The sequence below is a fragment of the Syngnathus scovelli genome, chromosome 8 (genome assembly GCF_024217435.2).
Source record: "Syngnathus scovelli strain Florida chromosome 8, RoL_Ssco_1.2, whole genome shotgun sequence".
Lineage (NCBI taxonomy): Eukaryota > Metazoa > Chordata > Actinopteri > Syngnathiformes > Syngnathidae > Syngnathus > Syngnathus scovelli.
This window is the reverse complement of record NC_090854.1, coordinates 8,118,004-8,143,415: the sequence shown is the minus strand read 5'-3', so window position 1 is coordinate 8,143,415 and position 25,412 is coordinate 8,118,004. Positions and strand designations below refer to the sequence as shown.

The 25,412-nt window shown below is 44.0% G+C and overlaps 3 protein-coding genes across 8 annotated transcripts in view; all 3 read right to left on the bottom strand.

The window, feature by feature from the left end:
- tanc1b (tetratricopeptide repeat, ankyrin repeat and coiled-coil containing 1b) overlaps positions 1-15,195 on the bottom strand; it is a 51,252-nt gene extending 36,057 nt beyond the window's left edge. For all 3 annotated transcript variants that reach the window (XM_049727819.1, XM_049727820.1, XM_049727821.1), the window contains exons 1-2: positions 15,030-15,195; positions 9,598-9,687 (exon numbers count right to left, since the gene is read on the bottom strand). In XM_049727819.1, coding sequence (XP_049583776.1) covers positions 9,598-9,655 — 58 coding nt within the window. In that variant the 5' untranslated portion in view covers positions 9,656-9,687; positions 15,030-15,195. The remainder of the gene's footprint in view (positions 1-9,597; positions 9,688-15,029) is intronic.
- Positions 15,196-15,969: 774 nt separating this feature from the next.
- dap1b (death associated protein 1b) lies at positions 15,970-17,388 on the bottom strand. Its single transcript, XM_049727934.2, has 4 exons — positions 17,216-17,388; positions 16,627-16,726; positions 16,382-16,442; positions 15,970-16,277 (listed from the first exon to the last, which is right to left on the bottom strand). Exons 1-4 carry the CDS (start codon positions 17,283-17,285, stop codon positions 16,161-16,163), a joined length of 348 nt encoding a protein of 115 aa, XP_049583891.1. The 5' UTR covers positions 17,286-17,388; the 3' UTR covers positions 15,970-16,160.
- Positions 17,389-17,711: 323 nt separating this feature from the next.
- The window catches only part of LOC125973545 (plakophilin-4), a 34,948-nt gene continuing 27,247 nt past the window's right edge, over positions 17,712-25,412 (bottom strand). For all 4 annotated transcript variants that reach the window (XM_049727844.1, XM_049727843.2, XM_049727845.2 and 1 more), the window contains 11 exons: positions 22,566-22,749; positions 21,898-22,015; positions 21,494-21,688; positions 21,197-21,370; positions 20,856-21,006; positions 20,404-20,596; positions 20,243-20,327; positions 20,016-20,133; positions 19,816-19,941; positions 19,272-19,336; positions 17,712-19,074 (listed from right to left, as the gene is read on the bottom strand). In XM_049727844.1, the coding sequence (XP_049583801.1) occupies positions 18,829-19,074; positions 19,272-19,336; positions 19,816-19,941; positions 20,016-20,133; positions 20,243-20,327; positions 20,404-20,596; positions 20,856-21,006; positions 21,197-21,370; positions 21,494-21,688; positions 21,898-22,015; positions 22,566-22,749 (1,655 nt within the window). In that variant the 3' untranslated portion in view covers positions 17,712-18,828. The remainder of the gene's footprint in view (positions 19,075-19,271; positions 19,337-19,815; positions 19,942-20,015; positions 20,134-20,242; positions 20,328-20,403; positions 20,597-20,855; positions 21,007-21,196; positions 21,371-21,493; positions 21,689-21,897; positions 22,016-22,565; positions 22,750-25,412) is intronic.

Genomic DNA, 25,412 nt, shown 5'->3' with positions numbered 1-25,412 from the left:
AAACGATAGCAACAACAGGCTAAACGATAGGTATGCTAACGTGACAAACACAAACAAAGAGCTGAGAACGGGCCTGACGTAACATATAGAGTGATTAAGGACAACTATTACATGAATAACATGTTTATAAAACCATCTGTGTCACTCCAATTCATTAAATCCATCGATCGTTGGATACGATAGCAACAGGCTAAACGATAGGTATGCTAACGTGACAAACACAAACGAGGAGCTGAGAACGGGCCTGACGTAACATATAGCGTGATTTAGGACAACTATTACATAAATAACATGTTTATAAAACCATCAGTGTCACTCCAATTCATTAAATCCATTGATCGTTCTTTGTCAACAACAGGCTAAACGATAGGTATGCTAACGTGACAAACACAAACGAAGAGCTGAGAATGGGCCTGATGCAACATATAGAGTTACTAAAGAAAACGATTACATGAATAACACGTTTATAAAATCATTGGTGTCACTCCAATTCATTAAATCCATTGATCGTTCTTTGTCAACAATGGGTGCGTGCGGCTAAGGGCGCTTGCACTTCAAAATATTCCACAGGCTCATATAACGATAGATAAACTATATCTCAAATAACTATAATATAAGCAATAATATTATCAAACCATCCGTGCACTTTAAATCCATTAAATCCATCGATCAAATTCCTCGTCCTTTGTCAACATCGCCGCGCGTGCGCCCTGACGTCAGCCTCGTCTTTATTCCACAGATCTCGTATATAACTATATTGTAGCGTTAACAAAGTACAAGGATAGACGTGGGTTTGGTAAACGGCTCTTTATTAAACAAAACAAACTTCCAAGCGTGCGGCGGCGTGCGGCGGCGTGGACTTCCAGACATGAGAGCTCCATGGCATAGGACCGGGCGTGCGTAATGGCCATGTCCGAGCCCCATGCAACGTTCGCGGACAGCCACTCGGCCGAGCGCCGGCCCCCGACTCAGTAGAGTAGGACCGGGCGTGCGTAAAAGCCATAATAGTTTTTCAAACCTTCTATGTCACTCCAAATCCTTAATTCCTTCAAACTCTTTGTCCTCCGTGTCACTTAGAAATGATCACCGCTAATGATGCCGGTAGTCCTTACGTGGGTACGTTTGTCCTTTATGTAAACAACCGCCGCGCCGCGCCGCGCCGCGCCGCGCCGCGCCGTGTCACTGACGTCACTTGAAATAGTAATCCCTTGGTACATCACGGCTCTCCAAACTTTCTTTCTGCTGCTCGATTACTGTTTTCAGCTGCATATTTTACAACTTGAAGTTTGTAACCTGCAAAATATGAGTTTCTTTTTGGTGCCATTTTTCTTAAGCCCACCCAGTTGATGAGTCACGGCCAACGGTGAAATTTAGAGGGCTCTCATCCAGTTTCGTCTGAAAATATAATTTTTTTCAGATGTAGTTTTTTGTTTTGTTTATTTGGTTGTTTTATCAAAGTCAAAATCTGCTTTATTGTCGATTTTTTTTCATATACCAAGACACACAAAGAGATTGAAATTACGTTCCCACTATCCCTCGGTGAGATAGTACACATATGCATACAAGCAACACAAAAAAAAAAACAAGAAGGCACAAACAATGAATAAATTAGAGTGTTGAATAAATGATAAATAAACAAATAATAATAAATAATAATAATAAATATAAGAGGTGCAAAAATGGAGCAAGTGTACATACAGCAGACAGTGGACTTGGATATGGTGCTTTAAAGTGTTAATTGCTTTATTTGATGTTTTCTCTATTTTTTATGTTTTGAATATGTTCAAGATAAAGATATAAAAGCATGTGAAGTGATCAACTATACTAAAAATAACACGGGAAGTGGTCAACTATACTTGTAAGTAAGTGATGTCTTAATGATCAAGTAAAAATTTGTGAAAAAAACATATAAGTCGCTACTGAGTATAAGTCGCCCCCCAACCCAAACTATGAAAAAAAACGCGACTTATAGTCCGGAAATTACGGTAGGTTGAAAGACGTTTTTAGTCATGTCGCATGCAAAATAGATTAACACAAAGTTGTAATTTGGGTGGATGGCTCTGAAAACAAGGGGTGCCACATCAAAGCAGATCATGCGAGTGCCGGCCGGCCAACGGGCTGCAGTATGTCACGGCGACAGCACCGCCATCTGACCAATACTATACGCAGTGAGACACAAGGACGGAAACTCACCAGAGCTATTTCGGGGACTTTCCTAAACCCTGCTCGGGGAAAAGCCTTCAATTTTAGGCCCTTTTGCGGTGCAGGAAATCAAGCCTTTCTAATTACACACTGTTTCCCTAAGACCGAGCAAAAATGATTATAGTGCCATGCATGCTCATTACTTCTCATCAAAGTAGATGGCCAAAGCCCACTAGGACATGCACAACCCATATGAAAAAGTTTTTTTTAAAGACACTCATTTACAAAATAAGATTAAAAAAGTAAAAAATAGCAGGTCAATATAAGTCCAACTAATGCTCTGACTCATAATTTGACAACGAGGCACTCTAAAGTGGCCAGTCCCGGTCCACATGCTGGTTGTTGAGGTGGACTGAAAAAACGAGGCACTCTAGAACTCAACAGGGACTTTAGGTGAAAGTCTAATTTAACACTTTGTCTCACTAGTGTGACGGCATCATCGCATTCTGTCGGTGATCTAGATTTCAAAAGTCTTGTTCTTTCTCTGCATTGAAACCTGCTGTGAACTAGCAACGTGATCCTCCGCTTGAATCGTGAAGATTAATAACTCGTCGAAATGTGCTTTTGATTCCGAAGTGGCGTCCAGGAGAGGCCTTGTAATTTCCGACTAACGACGGGCCAAGGATCTTTACGTTGCCACCGTACTGCATCGTTAAGAATGTTGCTCCTCAAATCAAAAAATGTATGAAGGCCACAAGAGTGAGTTGAACATCTGCAATCTCTGATCCCTGACACAACACTGCGTTAACAACCGGCAGTCATCTTAAGCTGATAGAACCACAGGGTTTTGGGTTACTTTGAAAACTGCTGTCAAGAGCCACAATATTTAGCTACATTAACGCACGCCAGTAAAAACTTTGCTCAAGGCCTTAAGTAAACTGTGTCCGGAGGTAATGATGGACCAACGCACAGTGGAAACATTTACTGCGGTCAAATGTCTTTTTTTTTCATGGGGGAAATGAACAGTGACCAAAGATAAAAAAGAAAAAAAGGACCAACAAGTGCAGAAAATGGGTTCTGTCTCGGTTTGGGGTTGCGTTGGTGCCCTTGGCGAACGTAAATGGCACTTTTGTGATGGCACCGAAAAAGGACGTTATTTTTTTGGAGGAACACACGCTGCTTGCAAAACCACGAGAGTGGCGAAGAGGAGCAACTCACTGTCCCTGTTGATGATTTTAGATTGCAGTGCAAGTTCATTATACAGTAAAAAGAAGAAAATGAAGAAAAGGCTCTAATGAATGCAAATTCTTTCAGGGGACAAAACAAAGCACGATTCGCCCCGCTGGACTGAGTGCCAATGCGGCTTTCCCTGTGTACTTCCGAGAGCCCGGTGACACGCTGACAAAAGCTGTCATGGTTTAACACACTACCATCAACAGTGGGATGACAGAACCGGTCGGGAGGGGCGAGAAATTGGGGGAGGGTCTTCAGTGAAAATCTCTAATGACGGGCGGGTTAATGAGATGTTAATCTGTCTAGTTAAAAGACTCCAATATGTGCTTTAAGATCACTTGAAATAACTAGCGCATTGTTTCAAAGACAATTTCTCTCATTTTTGTGCCCTTGTACTTTGGTCTTAGCCTATATTTGTATAACGAATCCATAAATTTACAACACCACTATTAAATTCTATTCAACCGTCCCGGAACTCATTGATGCCGGTGGTCCTTGGAAAAACACAACAGGCAGTGTGTGAACTCTTCCGAAGCCGTAAAATGCTCATCTTGGACGTATGCCTTTGATTTGCCGAAAGAATACAGGTAATATTGCTCCTTTAAGGGGAGCTAATGCTACATAGGAATGACACCCATGACGGCAGACTGCTTCAGATCAGAACAAAAAGACTGAGCGGCTCTGTTCCGCAGCTCTGAAGTGGCCTGTGCTCAGGAATGCCTTTCCTCCTGGCCTCAGGGGAGGACGGGGAGGGCGGTGGGCTGGGGCTGGGGGGGTCGGAGAGAAGGCGCAGATGAGGAGAAGGGGGAGGAGGGGGTTTCGCTGTGACATTTCCCATATCTCCTCATAAAACATCAGTCTCAATGGCCATGGGAAGAAAGTGACTTGTACTTGAAAGGAACAGAAGATGGATGATGGCAGAGCACTCAAGTTGAATGAATTAAACGAAGATGAGAACTGATCCAAATCTTCTCATTTTCAATCACCTAAGGCGAGAAGGAGCTCACTTTATTGACAGTATGAGGTTTGCCAGAAAAGTTCAAGAACTGCTGTTAGCAAAGATATAAGAAGTCACACTGATTTGTACAAAAAGTAAAACAATACTTCCTATAGAACACAATGTAAATTGGATTAATCCGTTCCAGACAGCCAACATTGCTGTCATGTCCGTGGCATTCTGTGTGAGGTCCAATCTGTGCTTAGTCTGGCACGTGGTTTACTTCAACACCATCATTTCCACAGCAGAAAAACCACGCAGGAGGCAAAGGAGCGAGCCCACCTCCAAACAGAGCATGCCATTGTAACTTACACAGAGTAACCTAAACGTCAGCATCGCCAGGAGGTCCTGGGATCTGTCAATGAGGCATTCCAAGACTGCCAAGACTTTCACACATTCTCTTCAAACTTGGGTCAGAATATCTTTACACAACAATCTAGTTGAAACAAAACTTCATTTGGAACCACCAGTGACACATCCCATTTGGATTCTGAAGACTGCAATCTACTTCTTGGCAAATTACAACCTGACTGGAGTTCATGTTGCTATCGTGTAAGAGGCGCTTTTGATTGCCATTAGCACAGATCTGGAGGCGGATCGCCTTTCTTCAGAGCCAGGTGAGGTCATGAGAACGCCACTCGCTGCCGGGCAACGGCCGCTTCAGCAACCCTGAATGGACGTGTCTATAAAGCTGTCCACCCCAGCAGCTAAATCCCATAAACAAACAAGGACCATGGTAAAAACTGCAGCCTTGCACCCACCATTCATAAAACATAGCTCACGGAGAACGTTTGGTGTCAATCATAACCAGCTTGATCACTCCACGGGGTCATTTGAATTCAATTCGCACATTGATGAAATGATAGTTTAAAAATCAGATTACCCTTAACCCAGCAGCGGCTATACAAATCTCTTACATTGAAATTGTAAAAGCTTGACCTTTGTGTTCAATGACAATTACTGTTGGGACGCAGTACATGTAAACATTAAGATGTGAGCGGACTCTATCCAAACTCCGCCTCTTTGCAATCGACACTAACCCTTCTCCCTTTGCGGCTGGGCACAAAAGCATCCAAGGTCACGAGTTCAACCTGCCTCAAATCCTCCTGAGCCATGCATAGCAAGACATTCATCTGCAGACACACTTACAAAAAGCTCAGATATGTTGAAAGACGGGAAAGTCCCCCCCCCCCCCCCTCCCCAAAGTCAGACCTCTCCAAAGACACTCTAAAAAAACAATGGGAACCAACAAAGGATAAACATTGGAGTTCTTAGTGAGACGGTCCAAAAAAATCTTGACGGTATGAAGGAAATAAACGCAAGATCAGACAGAAGGAATGTGTCTGCCAAAGCAGGTCACAGTGTAATTAGAAAGGCTTGTGTCCTGCAGACCCGATGAACCGCCGTGACCGCTGCTATCGCAAAAAAACAGGCATGCAAACTGATAAGTTGTGCCTTCTCTTTGATGTAACAAAACGTTGGTCATGACTACCGACAAGTAGGTGTTAAGGAGGGGACGGGATTCCGACTGGTATGTCGTGGATGACATAACCCCTCGCTTTAAATGAGACCCTTGTATTTGTTTGGCTTCTTGTCCTTTGCCATGTTCCTACTAGCAGGTCACAGGGTCACGAGGGAACGCAACGCCCAGTGTCTTACGAACCAAATTTAGCTTTTGGAAGAGAGTAGCTGGTCCTTCCAATTCACCGCAAATGCGAGATGCCTTAGCTAATCCTCAATCTGTAACCATACGAGGCCCGAATGTTTGCTGTAAGCGAGTCAAATAGCGAGACTGGTCGGCCGGGATCACCGACTTCCCTTATTTTGCTTTTCAAAAAGGAGAGACAGGGCGTGTCTAATGTGGATACACCTGAGGTTTGTGGGTGTGTTCATGTATGTGAGTTTATGTATGAATGTGTGTGTAACCAAAAAATGTGGTTTGAGCTACGCCCTGCTAAATCGTTGCCTGCTGGCTTCGCTAGCCTGCTTCGCACTCAATGGTCCTCTTTGTAAAATCCTTTGCATTCTTTTGTACGCCATATTAAAGCCTTACCTTAACAGTCTGGAGATGAAAATCTAGACAAACACTTGACTTGGGACCAAAAAAAAAAAAAAAAAAGCAAACATGAGCCTGAGTGCCATTTCACACATTTTAGAGGGGGAAAAAAATGGAAGTTGACACTAAAGTCAATAAAAGTCAATGTTTATGAGTAATGCAGACAACTTGGACAATTTTTTAGCTGCGAAATGATTTATCTGCACCTTGATGAGTTCTGGCCTGAGCACGTGTGCTACCAGGATGACAATTTATGTCCTGCGAGTATGACAAACGATGCGGTTGGCAGGATGCCATGCAAGTGTTTATGACATCTCTTCTTCGTGCCTCGGGGTGAAGGTGACGAACTTTTGATACTTCCTCAACTAAATAATGCCTCATCTAGCAAGAACATCAAGAAAAGAGCAGCCTACTCCTTCGTCCACCTGCTGAGCTGCTAGTTTCCAAATAAAAGACACTCCGAGCCACAGTCAAGATGACTTTGAGGGAGTTTTTCTGAAATTCCATTTTAGAAACCACAGGACAAGGAGGGAGTGTGTCTTAAAATGGCTGTGGTAGATATGGCTTGAAGAGAGGCTACCACCCAGCTGTTCGCAGAAACAGAACAGGCTCTCGAGGGCAAGCTGACGCTGGAAGCGGCGGGCGGACTTTGTTTGGAACCGTGTTTCTTTTTTTAAATCACACAATGTCTATACAGGAGCTGTAGCATTAGCGGAACCTACGCAGAGCTTGGCCTGTGTTTGAAAAAAAAGCAGGGAGGTCCTCAAAATGCTCAAAAGGCCCTTCTGTGTGGATGGTCAACTGGTTATTTTCATTTTCATTCATTTTTTATTACTGTGTGAATGCCCTCGAAAGTATAAAGCTCCAAATGAAAGTTTGGCTTAGTTAACAAATGAGTCGGAGCTTTTTGCAACAAGTCACTGTTTCGTGTCAAAACACCCGAGAAACTGTTGAGACAGCACAAGTACCAGTCACAGCTGAGGCAACACGTCGCTGTGGTGCTTAATGGGCTCCTCACACTCACATACACACACACACACACATTCATTACATGCACATTCAAGGGGACTTGCTTATCTCGCTTATAAATATTCCCTTCATCTTTCACCTTCTTTGGAAAATGTAGGCGAGGTTGTTCCAAATCAGCCACCGGCCCCATTAAAAATGACATTACAAGACATAAAAAGTCATTAAAAGCAGCAAGCTAATTTCACATTCTTGTCTCGCTGTGCTTATCCTCACTTGGCCCTCATTAAATTTTGGGCTTAAGTAGAAAAGTCACCCCCTGCCGTCTTGGACGGTGCGGGATGATGAAAGCAAGGCGGCCCCGGCTGCAATTTGTGCGGCCTCGTGAAGAGAAAAGCCACCCCGCTGCCGCAAAAAGTGTCATCAAAAAGGACATTTTAATTGTCTCTTACATCTGTTGACTAATGTGATTATGTCACTTTAAATGTGCAAAGCAGTTGAAAGTGTAACGGCGGTAATCTGAAACCACAGCAGGGGGCTGAAACTTCCACTGTGATCTGCCACCTCTCGCACATATGTACGGGATGACAGACTTTGGTCGTCCAGCTGACCCCCCCCCTCCAGTTTTAGATTTACACCTGATGCAGTCGAAATGCAAATGGAAAGTCAAATCACGCCTTGGAAAAAAATGTACATTCTATGCAAAGTTAACTATTTGGTCAGAAAGCTGGGATAACTCATTTAGCATCTCGTCTATTCTCGTCAATGGCATTGAATGAGTTAATAAAATTCCAGCTATAAATAGACATCAAGCCCTAAATATTTTCTGAAACAAATCCCTTCTTGGTGCATGTTTCCATCAAAGGTAACAGGCCCCAACAAACCAGCATCCCACTTCCACCATGGCACACTATAAAAAAAGAAAAAAAAAGCACCGTACTTAGAAGGGAATCGAGAGGCCAAGGAGAGATGGGAGGAGGATTCTAAGAGAGACCAAATTAGCTCGCTGTGTTTTTGTGGTATTGGCAATGTGGCGATCCCAAAGGAAGCCTAATGACTGCGCTGCTATCTGGCATGGGAACCGACTTTCCTTGACTGCTTTTAAGTTGTCTCCACTCAATCGCCGCCGCCATGTCGGGGGGTCGCTCTTGTATCGCCATTATTCTTCCGATCCTTTCTAAACTTACTGGGCAAATAAAATATCCGAAAGACCATATTTGATCAGGACAACCTTCGGGATCAGGTTTTACTGACTAGCTGTTGGACAGGAAGTTACCTGCTCCAAATCTAAGAATAGAAGCAGGCGTCGCGATTGGTGCCTTCACGTAAGGCGCCTTCACGAATGGCCACCGGAGGGGCAAAGCGTCACCTCTCATCTGTCTTGAGAGCCCTAAACAACCAAGAGGACCGAGTCGCTTGCTTTTATTGTCCCGCCATGAGAAAGGGTGACAGGGTGGGTCGGCGGGACGTGACGGATGATCCCCAACTGGAAGAATGAAGAAGCCGTAAAACTCCACTGTTGTTCTCGCGCTTGGAGTGTGTACGCGCATGCCGCAATTAGATACCGCGTGCGATGATAAATCAAGCTTGGTATTAAGCGTCAAGGAGTAAAACAGCGGCGGTGGAACGCTCGTTGTATCTTTTGTATGCGGCGGGCTGGTGGTGAAAGACGCCCGCGTCATAATGCAAGCGCGGGAACGCAAAATGCAGTCGGAGCAAAAACGGTCACACGAGAACATCGGGACAAGCGCGGGAAGATTGTGACTCATTTGGACTCGAAGGAAAATGACACAAGGGCACTTCTGTTTGTTTAGTTGACGCATTTCGGAAGAGTTGCCCAAAAAACGGAGACGTCTTTTTATAGGGTTCCTTCTCGGCGGGAATACTGTGTCCGCCTCACTGTTCGGTATAAAGCAAAGTGAATTGATGAAAAGATTAAAGTGTCACAGGCTGCTTGGATTCCAATTCATAACACACTTAAGAGGCCCGGTGTGGCTCACAAGAGCTAATGGAGCAAAAAATCGTTTTTACTTTCATTTTGCTGAACTTATAAAATCACTGATTGGGTCACTTGGCTGGGAAAGTCACTTTTATGCTATTTACTAATAAGGGGCAGGTTAGAAATGAGTTTAAGCGGGTACAAAGATCAGGCATCAAATATTTTGAGAAGATCACGATGCCCATCTTCACATCGTCCACGTACCTGAATCCTTCCTGCTTGCTTTGCCGTCTCTGTTCTTCTTCAGAACCGCCTTGAACATGGCAACACTCCTGGAATCTTCCCTGTTGAGACCTTGAAGAAGAAGAAAAAGACAAAAACGTGAAATTTCATAATTCACCAAACCTGACGCAGGATTTCTTCACTTTCAAGATTATTGTGCTGCCCCCCCTCCCAAAAAAAACCACCAAAATAATAAAAATTGCCAGCCTGGTCATTTTCCCACAGCATTCCTAATTGTGCAGGTCACCACCGGTGCAAGAGTACACGGAAAGAATGCACGTCTCCAGAAAAAGAAAAAAAAAAAAACTCGTGGTGTTATCTCACTGAAGAGGGAAAACTCTGAAATGCCCCGAATTCCACGTGTAATTGACGCAGTGTGACTAAACTTGGCCGTTTGAGATTGCCTTCACTGGTTACTCACCAGCCAGCGAGCGACGTAGCAAGGTGTGGCCATTATGTGCTTGTTTACCTAAGCGTGAGTAAGAGTCCAGACAACAGTAAATAAATGCTTGACCAATCAGAAGCTGGAACGGTAGCGGCGAGCAACGCTACCGTCCAAATAAGTTCTCGCTTTTCACAAACTAAACACAAAAGGCATTCTCAGCTGCAGACGGACAGATGGACAGATGGACAGATGGACAGACGGACGGCTTACGGTTGCTGTGGGAGAGCCTTGCTATCCAAGTTTTTTTTTTTTTTTTCCTGTCTTGGTCTGCTCAGGGACACGGAGGGTTGACCCAGATCTGGTCAGGCCAAGTTCAGTTTGAAGAAAGATTTTAGAGGGCTTGTACAAATAAGTCTTACGTTCTGTTACCAACGGCAACAGTAAAGTTCCACGGTTCAAATGCGACTCACATCTCAAGGAGACACTTCGTTAGAGTTTGCAAGTTTACCAAAGCGACAAACTGCAGCTCGCTGGGAACCTTGCCTTCAAAAGTGTCGAAATAGGAAACCGGGGCTGCGCCTCAGGCTATCACCGTGAGTTTGATATCGGGTCACCGCTGTCTTGATGGAGTTCAAATCCGCCGCCGATTGTGAAGAAGAAAGAAACGACACCTGCACAATGCCGCCGTGACGTGCGGTTAATGGGGCCGTCTCGCTTTGAGAAGTTATCAGAGCTCACCGCGATACACACACAGACACACGTACACACACACACACACGATTGCTGATCTCAGATGCCTCTGGCGAGGAAGCGCATCATGTACAAACCTGCTTCGCCCTATTAGGGACGACAGCGAACGAACCAAAGCTTGGATCAACCTCGACATAATGTTTTTCACCCTGTGTGTTCTCACGCAGCTTTCTTAATGGCCAATTACGAGTGCACGAGTAATTACATTTAAGTTTGCCGCTGTCGTCATAGCCGGTGTTTAACGAGGCCAGAGCAGCGGCGTGCGACCCATCGCACACGTTTTGATAGACCGGCGCAGGAAGAGATAAAAAAAATTAATGATTAATGAAAACTACGATCAGCATGACATTGAATACAGTTGTTGTGCTTAGCGATGTTGGTGGGCGATTTTTTTTTTCCAGAGCTGGTTTGCTGCACAAGAGTCATGCAGCAATAAAGTAAAGTAAGACTGATATTATCATTTAAAGACAGATTTTTTTTTCTGTCTCATTATTCAGCTACTGAGCAAGTCACTTTTTGACCCAACAATAAACAACAAATGGATATTGACAAATGATCGGTGTGACCCAACCGCATCGAAAAAAAATACAGGTTCGGCAGTAAAACTTTGAAGCCACTCCCGGACGAAATAAAAACTCAAATGCCAATTCCGCTGCTAAAATTAATAATAGCGCTTTCATGTGTAATTATAGGTTCTTTGCTGGCACGGGGACGATGCTAGAGCGTCACGCTAAGGGGCACGGTGAGGTCGCGGATCAGAAACCTGCGCCGGGGCGCTCCGACAACCGCTACGAGTTGCGCCTGTGGGAAGCTCGGGACTTCTTTGAAGAGCGCCGGAAAAAGGGCGGGCCCGAACTTTGGTGCTGCGGCCGAGCGTGAACAATGGCCCGTTAAGGAACACGAACGGAGAAAGAGCAGGTATGAAGGACACCTCCGTCTTGATGTGGGCCATTGTCGGCTATTCACGCCGGAGTGAAAGGAAGGCAAAGAACAAAGGGCAGACATTTTTATGTCACGGGTCTACCGGTCTGGGCTCAAGTGCATCCTTCCCAGCCCCGCCTTCCAACTTCCTCAGCTCTACAACCACCCAAGAATGTCCCACTTGCTACGAGAATGATTTTGATCTTATTTTATTCATCAAAGGCATTCGCAGTATCGGGGCTTGGTATCGGAGTGTTCTTTCTTCCCTCAGCTCAAACATCATAAAACCGTTGTGCTTGTTCTCGGGCCATTACTTGCACAAGCACGGGTCAACGTGGCCTCACGACAATTTAATAGCAAACACAAGATAAATAAAGATAGCCTTTTATCAGTTATGAAATCCTTATCACTATTTTAGCAGATCTGACAAGCAGAAGGCGCTAAACTTGCCACTTGTTGCTTGTTGCTTTTCCTGCAACTGGATCAATTCCGTTTGTGAGTGACCCAATTTTATTTTATTTTTTTCAAGGCCCAAATTGATTTTGACACACCAAGCGTGAAAATCCGAGAACAAAAAAATCGAAGTGCGGAAGGAGCCCATTAAAGTCCTCGCATTTTTGCCGCGTGGGCGGTGATGCGCTTGCAATGGAAAGAAGCTACCTTCTTCAAGACAGCTGACGTCTTTTCCGCCAGGAAAAAAACAAAGAAGAACGTTGGACGTAAAAGTACACAAATGTGCCAACCAATGACTACGTCGTAGTAGCGAGCGACACATTCCAGTAAAAATCTCAAGTGTCTGCAACAACATGGAGCACAAACATTCACATGCCACATAAAAACAAAGCACTATTTTGCCAGAATTCCAAAGCAGTTAAGGAACACCATCTACTAGGGCAAATTAGAAAATTTGAATCGTACGGCAACACCAATCGCTGTCCTCGACGTGATTGATGCGTCAATTTATGCCTGTCGGTGACGACGCGACAGCGTGCGAAAGGCAATTTCTTCCAGTCCCAGGACGGTTAGCCTCCAAAGTGTCAAGGCATATTTTAAAGGCTTCTCCGTATTTAAACTTACATCTCACGCTCCTTAAACCTGAAATTAAAACAGACAGGACAAGACATTCTACTTTGTTTTTCCACATCAAAATCATATTTCATGCAGCACATCCAAACGAAGACAGCCATGGGCAATCACCAACATGAAGGCGGGATTTTCGTGTAACGTATATTTAAGGATAATGGAAGGTGGTGAGGCAGTTTTTCCCACGTCAAATAACTCACAAATCCTCCGGCAAGAACGACACGGCTCTTCAGACCTCGTGGGAATCTCACTTATTAAGTGACGCTAATTATCTGGCCATCCCTCTATTAACAACTCACTGAGCGATTTATCTGCTAATGAACACGTGGAGTCCAAATATATAAAAAAAAGTCATGGGGAAACTGCTTTCTAGACTCAGCTCAACGTTTGCCTCTGGGGAAGCCTCGTATTTGATGAAGAGTGAAATATTAACAAGTTGTCTTTACGAGTTACATAAAGTTTCCCTAGAGGGGAAAAAAAAAAAACTGCTTTTTTTTTGCAAGTCCAACACGTTACTGACATGTCTGCCTTCCTAATGACTTCAGTATTCACTTAAGTAACAAAAGAAAAACTAGTCAGGAAGCTTTTATGAGACGTGTCAAATTGAATGCAAGCAGTCCAACATCTGAGCTTACAGACTCGCATTCCCGTGTATTGTTCTCCAGTTTCTTTTTACCACAAATATGCGCACGCTGAGGCTATGCAATTTCACACTGCGCTGCTCCATTCCTCCACGCAGTGTTTGCATCTACCGCGCCACACGCTCGTGCTGATCTCAGAGGGAACGTCATTCTACGTCTTTGCTCATAAGGACTGAGCCAAATAAGCCGAAAGATATAAGAGGTATTTTTTTTTTTTTTTTCTAAGGCCACCTGACTCTGGGCAAGAAGCAGGTTACACCCTGGACTGGTCAACAGACAATCAACACAGGAAACAAAAAGAGAACACCTAAAATAAGTAACATCTGAACAACTCGAGTGTATCCCACCGGGCATCCTCCAATTGTTTTTCGACCGTAAACTGGAAAGAATTAAACCTGCCATGTGTTTTGCTTGAATTTGAAAACGACAACCCATTTTGGGATATTACTGTCCTACAAACTTTCTGTGGGAACCTTTTCCCCATCCTCTTCATCATCTTGACCATTATGAAGAGCTCAGTGTGTGCCGTCAATCAGGTCACTCGATCCACTAAAGTCCCTTTCCTCGTTCATAACAATGCCACTCTGGTGCCAGCTTCTGTTCGGGGCCAACTGGCCCCGGGGACCATGGGAACCAGGCTATGTTCAGACTGGAAGGCACTCAGTCTCTCCCGGTGCTAATACCACATCTTTGTGGTAAGTGCAGAAGCATCAGGCGGGCACTATAATAATTCCTTAATCATTGTAGAATTGCTCCGAAACGGTGCTGGTGGAAACATAATACTGAGTATCTCCATGTCAACCGGGAGCCAGCCTGACGCTGTGAGGAAATTCAAGACTGGTTTTAATAGTCTTAAATGCAATGCGTCAGTTACATTGTGGTTTCTAATCACTGGGTGGCATTTAACATCAAAATAAACAGTTAATGAAGGGTTGCAAAAGCTGTATTTGAAAGATATTTCTTTCCATATTAGTCACTAATAAGCGCATTTAGGAAACTATTTTTATCAACAGTTTGTATGTGTACCACATATATTTCATTATGGACAAACATGCTACAGCTTCAAAAAATTCTAAAGCTCTATTTATCTATACTTGACTGATCTAAATGTATTATTTTTTGTCACTTTAACAGAATGGCAAACATTTAAAAATGTTACATTTGATAATGTAGGTAAAACACGAGTGGCTTGTTTTAAATCAGGTGTTTGTAATACGTGTGTCGTTTAATATCAGGACACATATGAACGACAAACTCCTTAGTAAAACAGAACTAAATAAATAAGGACTTGAGCAACTTGTAGAGCTCATTTAGCATGCTAACGTTAGCTTCATTCACTTTGACCTGCATGCGTGTTCATGGAGACGCTACCTGACCGACAACTTTCCCCGAACCAACTTCATGTCAAGCTGTAAAAGATAACATTTCTGTCAAAAAATACCGTGTTACCTTTGACAATTAGTTTGACAAAAATAAGTCAAATCACTTTCGACGTAAAGCCCCCAAAGTCGCTGTCAGTCCCCGGTGGATGTGACGGCACCTCCGCTGGGCATGCCCCAACATTTCGCCTCCAGTACCTACTCGCTATTTTTAACATTTACGTCACAATTACGAAAACCTAATAAACGTCTTACCTGTTGAATTTTAGGTGAGTATTCTCCCTCATTAAAAAAAGGAAAAGAAAAGCTAACGTCCCTCTGTACTTGAGAATAACTCCACACACACAAAAAAAGTCTGCACCCACTTGTTCCAGCATTAAGGTAGACTCTGCCGAAGATAGACTCCTCCTCCTTCCTAGCATGAGGTCATCGGTCGTTGAAGGGCCGGCCAGCCGGCCGGCGGGCTGCCCCGGATCATCCTCAGCCTCCTCCCCTTGAACAATGACAAGTTGCAGATTCATTTGTTTACGACAATATTTCGAGATACCAAACGTCACACAATGAATAGATTATTCTTTTGTTTTCTTTTGTGGCCGAGAAAATATTTTAATAAATATGTTTGGTTTGGCTATGACTTGTCTACTGCATTAACGTAGGGATGGATTTAATTACATTTGTGTCACGTCGTATCTGTAACAGAACTCGTCGTAAATCGAGGACCAGTAGGAACAGGTGATTCAAGCTCCGTGACTGATTTAGACTCCACATGAGTCTATAGCGACATCTTGTGATGAAAATGTTTTTTGCTACTTGCCTGACCTTTGAGGGTTTTATCAAACACTAATATATTTTCCATCGCACTTCCCAGTTATATACACAAATATGCAGCTCTGGAAAAACTTAAGAGCAATTAATTTCTTCCAGAGTTATTATCAAGTCATTGTGCAATGTTTTTATCAATAGCATAACGAAATTAAAGTCAAACTTCTCGGTAAATAATGTTATCTAGTGGAGCTTTATAGGTATTGTGCAGTGAATGTTGATAATGAAGTGAAAATTTGATAAAATTCTGTATAGTTGTCATTTGTCAACAACTAGCGGTCATTGTGAAGTACTACAAAAACAATCGTCGTCAAGATTAGTGTCGTCATTTGTTACTACCTTGCGGTCATTGTGAGGTATTGCAAAAACAATCTCAGAATCCAGTTTTTTTATTGAACGTCTAACACGCCAAGTAATACAAAGATGTTGAAACAAGAATAGATTTTGAACATCAAAATCCTCATTTGACACACAAAAACATGAAACAGCCACGAAAGAAAAAGGTGAGACTTTTAGTAAATGAAGAGAATATTTTCTTTTCCTCCAAAGCATAAAAGGCATCCTTCAGAACTTCCTAGGCTGCTGGATGCAGAAGGTTCGAGGAGAGTGGGGCTTCTCCACAGCGGGTCGCACCCCACTGTGCCTTACGCTCACAGGCGTTTCTGGAAAGTCATGACTCAACTGACAAGATTAAAAATACAAAAGTATGAATATTGCATGAAGCATTCACGGTCGTTGGAAATTTAATCTTCGACAAATCAAACATTAATATGTTTTTGGGATACCTTGTCGAGAGTTCCTGCCAGAAGAAGACCCACTTGCATCTTGTTGGCACTGGGCAGAGGCCTGAGGCAACAAAAACAAAAAACCTCACTGACCACAGTTTGGTTCACCAGCTGCCAAGCAACCCCGAAAGCTGGTCATAAACAAGTCAGTTGGTTCAACACTGTTTTATAAACTATTAATTAGTACTAGGAATGTTCATACATTTTTTTCCCCTAATTTATTCGTTTTGTGCAAGCATACCTACCTAGGTTTGTCAGGCCTCTTGCTCTCTTTTTCCGGAGTCCCATGGTTGCTGCTGGCCTCTTCCAAGCCTTTCTTGGCTACTCGCTTGCCTCCAGCCTTCACTGGTGAGAATACAATATATAATACATTTGGGAGAAAGTGAGAACATTTAATTTTTGTACGTAATGGCCATTACCGTCTAGTTTGTTTTTGTAGTGACGTCACACGCGTGCACAACTTCGATTTGCCAGACACTTTGTTCAACTAAATCATAATCCAACCCACCCACGTAAAAAAAATTCAAATAAAAAAACCACACTCGTGGACATTACTCCGGAAACTTCTAAATTTCACTATTGAACATGCAAAAAAAATAATAATAATTTGAACTATTGCTTTAGACTAAACGTGCAAAAAAAACACGGTCTTGTTGGGTAAACTTGAAGCTCATTTGAAAAGAAAAGCGGGGTACACTACATTCACATAGACCCCATAACGCGCCCATGAAGGCAATTTTGTAACAATACAGGTTCAGTACATCGAAACAAGTTGCGAGGCGACCAAAACGATCTAAATTCGGAGACCTAAAGTGCATGCAAAAAAATACCAACCAGCGGGAGGGTGTCCAGCTTTAAGCAGACGACCGTCTTTTCCGCCACTTTTACTGCCTTGTTGTACCATCTTTTAACAAATGTTCTAAACTTCCCCTTCAAGCTGCTCGCTTCACTTTTTATACGATAAACCACTGCTAACGTCACGCCCAAAGCCGCGCCCACCTCGCTGCTGCCCTGAAACGTGACATCTTGTTCTTTCCACGAGTAACACTTGTGCACTTCCGGTGGGAAAAAATGCACTTCTAAACTGTCAAACTCACTGGACACTGTATAAGGTATACCCAAGGAATCGGTTGACAGCCGACAATCGTGCTTTCTTGATTGACAGGTCGCATTATGAACAATAGTGAGAAATATTGTTCAATAAACTGATTATCATCTTTCTAAAAGTGCTGTCGGTTGTTTTTTGTTTATGTTAATTAATTTGATAAAATGGAAGTATATTTTCGCAGGATGATTGTAAAATTACTCAAATAAAAAAATGGCCAGAGTGTAAAAAACAAAATTGTCCTTTTTATTATCTTGTTTTCATTATGTACGTATGCCACTGTTGTCTCCACATACTTTCTTCATATATATATATATATATATAATATATCTCTAGAGATTTATTATGGCACAAGTTCATGATTTGTATAGCAGTGCAGATGAGTGTAAACCAGGCCACGTGTACTGTATTTACAAGAAAACACAACATTGTTACAACAGTAAGTACAGCTAACACTTTCATCCTTTCGTACACTCGTTGATGCCCCCCCCCCCCCCCCCCACTACCATGTTGGCTTCGGCACATACATAAACAACCTCCATCTTGACTCTTTCCCAGATCCTTGCATCACATGACTCACGCCCTCGCTGCGCTACGACAAGATGTAAAAAAAAAAAAATCTAAAATCTAAAACAAAGCAGGACTGTCATTCATGTCCAGTTTTGTTCCCCACGTGATTTTTTTATTTGTCTCTAAAATGGGGTACACACATACGATTCGAGAAGGATGCCGATACCAGCCACAGATGCTTAAAGTGAAAACAAATAATGAGTAACTCTTCCTTGCCAGTAATTAGTGCTGCTGTTTGATTAATTTGTAAATCATTGCGTGCATCACAGAGACATTTGATTAAAATTATTTGTCATTGTGTTGATTGAAGTTATTAGTACTAGTGGTGTCTGTACTTGGTATCGGTATTGGTAAGTAGTCAAAAATGCATACTGGTACCGGTTTGAAAAAAGGTGGTATGAAACGTCCCTATTTACGATATTAAAAATCGTTATGTGTGTACCCCTCTCAACTACTTTAACTAATTCCCCTCTACTGACACACATTCCATGATTCCCTCTGCTGTTGCTCCTCTACGTTCAATGGGTTTCAAAAGTCTACACACCCCTGTCCTACTGCCAGGTTTTTGTAATGTGGAAATGTTTTTTTTTTCATTTGAGTTGTACAAGCTCTCATTAATGGTGGAAAAACATTTTGAAACGAGTTGTCACTTTATCACAACACCTACAGTAGCATTCAAACAGGGGTGTGTAGACTTTTCATACCCACTGTATGCACACACATTCACACGAAGTCTCGTTGTTTATTTTAAAGCCAAGTTCATGGTTGAGTTTCAGACCCACGAGTCTGGGGATCCGGGGTACTGCTCGGCCCGGTAAGAGGGCCTCCGTGTGCTGGCGTAAATGTCCACGTAGTTGTTGGCAGCCTTAAGCGTGTGATGCTGGCTGCCATAATCCATGGGGGGCGCGTACGCCATGATCTCGTCCACGTAGGCGTCGTCGTAGCCGTGCGGATGCTGCACGTACATCCTGTACGGGTCGTAGGTCCTCCTGCTGGGCTCGTCGGTGTAGTAATAAGGCTGAGTGCAAGACACACACAGGAATTTTTCTTTAAAAAAAATTAAAAAAGAAATAAACTACTAATTAAAAAAAAAAAGTAATAATGTATTGACAAAAGAATTCCAAAATTAATTAAAAATTCTCTGTTTGCATAAATATGATATGCTGAGCTCTGTATTGTAGAGAACATAATGGACCTGCATGTTTTTGGTCTCACCTGTGTTCTTCTGGGCTCCTCCCGCGTGGGCGACGGGTAGTAATACGACAGCGGCTTTCCAGACCCTGCAATCAAAGTACAAAACATTTCAACAATTCAAATCTGCGAAAATGGAATGCCCGTCCCCACGGAGGGGAAAGCAACAGCCGGCCGGCCGGGCTGCTGCTTTCCACTTGTTTACACAGGCCTTGGGGATCGGGACTGGCGTTGGCACGCCGTCTCGCCACTGGAATCCACAAACTCACATTTCCACCAGTGCTCTCTTTTTTCTTGTTTTTGTTTATTCTGCCCTCCCACTCTCCTGCCAGCAAATGCGGGCTGGCAAGAGCTCTCGGCTGGCATACAGTGCACGCCCCCCCCCCCCCTCGCAATAATAACACTATTGTGTGGTCCGGTACAGACTAGCGAGTCCACTTTAGGCCTTTTGGGCTCTCAGGTGCTGCATGCTGGACTGTCAGGGAGCCAGATGTGAGTCAAGCTTCAAGAAGCTAAAGTGGAATGAATTCAGCCATTTTGGAACAAGCTGAAATATATGGTACCTTACCTGTGTATTGGTTTTTGTGAATAGCGTTGTCGACTTGATAGTTATAAAACTGCATAGTTGACTGTGCTCTCTGGTAATCTCTCAAGGTGTGGTCGCGAATGGCAGGAGACGACATGGCACTGGCGGCTACGAGTGGAGGAAGAAGAGAGAGAGACATGAGGGCAACGTTGAGCTCCGTGTCTAAAAGAAAAAACGCCTACCAGGATGGTTGAGGGGGGACATCTGAATACTATTGGTGTGGAGGGCGGGCTGCGACTTGAACCGGTCCCGCTCAAGTGTGGATACAGGCGTGAGGAAATGGTTTTGGGTCCATCCGTCCTATTGGGGAATACAGAGGCCGGATATTTTACGTTTGTTTGGTCAGTATCGGTACTTGGTATCGGTACTTGCCCATCCTTAATTGATTATGAATGACACACGTCCTTACTTTCTTGTAGATGGCACGTAGATCTCTGTACTGCCACAACGTGTTCAGGACTTGAGCAGCTGCCTTGACCACCTTCAGAGAAAACCTGAAACTCACAAAAGAACCCCAACATTCATAAACCATATAGTTGTATTAGAGTAAGTTTGGCTTGGCGTACGTACCTGTCCCCTCTGCCCTTGGTGATGTTGACCAGCTTCTCGACGCCGCCCGTGTCGGCCAAGGCCTTGGCGTTCTCCATGTTCCTGCTGGTGACCTCGTGCAGGGTGCAGCAGATGGCCGCCACCGTCTCGTCCGACAGCAAGGTGGTGTTTCCTCCGGGCAGGCGGTTCACTAGGTCCCTCATGGCGTATTTCCCTGAGCGGGAGGGAGGGAGCGAGACGTGGAGTTAACACGTTGTGATGGGGCCTTATGCTCGGGGTGGCGGACAGATGCAAATTATGTCACTTCATATACATCATCGTTAATTCAACTACTTGGTTCATGGATGACTTTGGGGTTTGTTTCATGAGGAAGTTTTTCAGTGGTTCTCAAAGTGTGTAACATTGGCTCTCTCTCGTGGTAGAATAGGGGTTTACGATGATGGAAAAAAAAACTGACAAGGTGAGCCCCTTACCGATGAGCTCTTTGTTGCGGACATCCAGCGCCATGTTTCTGAGCGCGGTGGCCACCGAACACACCACCCGGTCGTTGTCCATTCGCAGCAGCTCCACGAGGATGGGCAGGCCTTTCTCCTTACGCACTGCGGCCCGGATGTACGCTGCAAACTGGGGAGGGACAACGGCAAAATAGCAAAGATGAAAATTAATTTGTTGAAGTTCTGACATGCAGTGAACTTTGAGTGTTGGAGATTATTGTTATTATTATTATTATTCATTTGCATGGATTGACAGGACATTAAAAACAGTCATGTGATCTGAAAAATGTGCTTATTTATGTATATCCTGCCATAGATACCTTCCAGTTGCCCGCCGACAGGTTCTGAAGCGACCCAGCGGCGCCCTCTAGTGTGGAAGGATTGGAGCTCTCGGCGAGTAGTGTCAAGTAGGGCTTCACCACGGCGGGGTGCCAAAGCATCTCGGCACCCGCAGGGGGCTTGGAGAAGCCTGGGATTGGTCCCACACCGTCCCACTGAAAAACAAAAGCGGCATATATGGCACTCGCAAATTTGAGATAGAACCTGAACCCCCCTCCCGCCCCCCGAAATGTTTTTGTGAATCATGTAAATTCTCTTCCCCATCCTGCCACACTCACAGTGTCTTCATGGGAGCTGTTTTTCTTCTTCTTCTTCTTCCTTCCCCAACAGCTGTAGCTGTTGATATCTTTGCTGGGTGACTCGCTCGCCAGGATGGCGTCTGTTTCCTGCGCGTCCATCAATCCCGACGGAGGCAGCTCCAGCTCCAGACGGTACGACAGGTTCCTTAGCGTGCAGATGCAGTTCTCTACAATCTGGTGTGGAGGGAACGCAGAGACATTTTGCTTAGGAGATGACAAACTATTGCTATATACTGTAAACAAATGGAAAATAATGGCTCGGCTGGTCAGGCAGTTAAAAGGTTCCAAACAATACACAGCTTCTTCTTTTTCCCCCTAACATGTTTTCTTCTTAGCATAACAGTTACGTATGTATGTGTTTGAGTGTGCTGTCTTGTGTGTACCTTGCTGTCAAAGTCCGAAGTGTTGACACAGGCTTTGATGACGTAGAGCAGTGAGTCAACCAAACCCTCACAGGTGCGCATCTGCTTTCGGGCCTCCTCGCCAGCTGAGCTCAAGTTCCTGTTTGAAGAGCACACACACGCACACGCACATACACATGTGCGCGCGCGCGCGCGCACACACACACACACACACACACACACACACACACACACACACACACACACACACACACACACACACACACACACACACACACACACACACGTACAAGTCATGCCTATGTGTAAACATACCGACTGACAGATGAGTGTGTGTCTGCTCCACTTGTGTAATCATTCCTGCACACCATCTATTATGGATGAAACCTGCGTGTGGTCCGACCGACTGACTGAAAACATTTCATCTAGCCTCGAGTACACACTCAGACGACAATAGAAGAGCGAAAATGTCCATTTACAACACGAGATAAAATGTTGATGTTTTAAGAGTAAAATATAGTCATCGTAGATTGGTTGTTCTTTGCAAAGGATAAAGAATATATGTCAGTGAGTGTTGTTATATTGTCAATCCATACAACACTTATATTGTAGTTTTTCCATCTCCACTTCCACTAGTTGTCCACATGGGGTTGCTAGTGCGCCAAGTGTATGCATTAGGTGGTTCCTACCTCAAGCAACCCGTTGTGTTCTTCAGAACCAGTGACGAGTGAAATTTGAGCTTGTGGTCCTCCTCGAAGGTGGAGCTGCTCCATCCCGAGTGGGGGATGATCACAGTGTTGGTCAGGGTGGCCAAGGCGTCGCGGATGATTGTCATCTTGACGGCGTCGCAAGACGACAGGTTCCATAGCACCCCTGCGGAGACGCCGCACGCAAACTCGGTCAAGGCGGCGGGGACAACTGAGACACGCGAGCTTTCAGGATGCATCGGGGGTGCTTAGGGGAGAAGGCCTGACAATTTGGGCTTTTAATAGCTGTGCGACGGAGACCTCATGTGGAAATTCTAGATAAACGATCGATTTTTGTATTATTTGTATTATAATCCAGCAGTGCTTGTCCACCTACCAAGTGTGAAATTAAACAACAATCTTTAGTGGGCTTTTTCTGAAAATCCCACTAATCAAGCTTTTTGCTACTTTTATGTAATCGTGAGGGCTGTTTTACATAATAACCACAGCCGACAGCACAAATAGCAGGACGCCTTGTTGCACGAACTGATGAAGCCTTCTCAATTGAGAGGTGAAATGTCTTCTCAAACATCTAACATAGTTTCATCAATTTAGTATGTCCCCTCGAGGGTGTTATAAAAACAGAGATGGCCCCTGGTAGCAAAAAGGTTGCCCTCCCTCTGCCTTATATTAGACATTCACATCCATCTTCCACATCAGAGCGGAATACCTTCAGGGAGGGAAAAAAAAGGGGAAACAGGCAACAAAGGGCATTGCTCCAGCATATGAAATGAAACATAAATAATGTAAGTCTTTCAAAAATGCTGCCCTCTTTCCACTCAATTCAAATGTCCTATATTTTGGTAGCCACTGTTGGTGGTTCACAATCCTTGGCAGCCTTTGATGCTGCATCTGTCAAGGATTAGCCCTTTTGTAGCATGTCCCTCTAATTAGCTGCCTCTCGCTGCCAGGCATGCGCTGCAGCACAGCCTGACTTCTGTGGCGCAAGCGTAACATTAGAAAGGACGCGCCTAGCAAATAAACAGTGGACAACGATTGCATAACAATGTGACAAAGCTCAATGGAATAATCAGCCTGACTGAAATCCAATCATTAGCATGTCATCGTGTCCTGTTGTAGATTTCTAGGATAAATGTATCTACTGTATGCTAATTCCCGTTTAACTTTACATTCGCATTAGCTGCTAATGTAATCCTAAACGGAAAACGTTAAGTGCTAATGATTAGCACTAACGCTATCTACTAGCTTCTAGAAAATTCTCCACATTGTTTATATCCACTCATTTCATAGTACACCATGTCCTCTTTAATTAAGCCGATGACAAATGTAATATTCCATAATGTGGCTTGCCCCAGAGCTCATTCACACAAACACACACAGTCGGAAGCGATGTGCCTGCCAACAAATGCCAATTGGAAGCGATTTGAATCTATTCAAACAAAGCCTGAAGTACATGTGGAGGATTTCATCATTTCAGTTTGACGACACACATCAAACACAACGTTCTTGCATGTTGACAGCATCCCAAAAGCACACAATGCTGTCAGAAATGAAGTATGGCCATAAATCACCCGTGACCGTTCCAAAATGTCATCTGTGGCGGTGGCTTGACCCCATTTCGGGACGCGTGTGTTTACCTGAGGTCAATGTTATGACGCTCGAGGGGGCAAAGGGAAGGAGAATTAAGAGGCATGAACCAAAACAACTTCAAAGTGGCTAGCTAGCGCTTTTCTATTGTTTTGCCTGTCGGCCACAAAAAAAGCAAGCGAGAAGCAGAAGGTCTTATTTGGGTGTTCATTTGTTGACTTGTTTCCGTTTACCGACAGTTGGCTCGCGCTTGCTTTTGGATTAGGCTTCTTTATAAAGACAGAAAAAAAAAGAGCCATGCCTTGAGCATTCTGGGAGCGACGCCACAACTTTTTATCTTGAGACACAGACAATATTTTTACGTCTGACGTTAGCGAGTGAGTTTTTTTGGCAGGTCAGGGATGATACACGGTTGAAAGTGAGTGTAAATGTCAACATTCAAGACAATTCCATTGTTTTCATCTGCAGCATAGGTGACATAAATCTCCTGAAATTTCTCCGAACGTATTTTAAAGGCAAATTTCTTAAAGAATCTTTCAACTTTTGAATCCAGTGGACTTGCCTAAAGCGTCTTAAGTTTTAGGAGAGTCAAGCAGAGTTTTTAAGTGGCAGTTTCCGGCCGCTGATAACGTTTGTCAGAGCTGTGATGCTTGAGCCTGTGTTCGCAAAAGTCTGAGAGCGAGAATATCAACAGCTGCAGGGTGAGGCAGCAGGTAAACATTTTGTGTCGGACAACATGACCCCTGACCTGGAGCAGGGGGGCCACCTGTTGCTAATGTAGCATAACTAGCACCTGGACTTCTCAAAGGGAGCCGCGGAGGAGGGTCGGGGAACTTGTTTTGAACACGGTTGACCCTTGACGGTGGTGGAAAACACAGAGGTTGTCTAAAACAAGATATCGCTTTTTTAAAGTGAGACATTTTCACAGTAGCCATTGCACCGCTTCAGGAATGTATTTGTGCTGAAGCTAAGTAGAGAGGTGTTTTGTTTCGCATGTCAACCCCCACCAAGAAAATATACTACACTACTGTGATAGTCTGTTCTTTTTAAAAAAAAAAATGAAAGTAACCATTGGACCTGTAACCTGAAACAGTTGGAGTTTGCGCTGAAGCTGAGTAAAAACAGCTGAATCAACCACCTGGGAGCCAAATGGCTTGCTTGGCCCGTTCGTTTGTGCTCCACCCTGATCCCAAACATGTTTGCTGATGACAAACAAAAGCGCAATCAAGTGCTGTGTCGTGT

Excerpts from the sequence above, each read along its gene's own strand:
- dap1b (XM_049727934.2), bottom strand. The coding sequence starts at position 17,285 with ATGGTACAACAAGGCAGTAAAAGTGGCGGAAAAGACGGTCGTCTGCTT. Across the intron at positions 16,443-16,626 it reads AAGAGGCCTGACAAACCTAG|GCCTCTGCCCAGTGCCAACA; the intron begins GTAGGTATGCTT and ends TTGTTGCCTCAG. Across the intron at positions 16,278-16,381 it reads TGGCAGGAACTCTCGACAAG|TTGAGTCATGACTTTCCAGA; the intron begins GTATCCCAAAAA and ends TAATCTTGTCAG.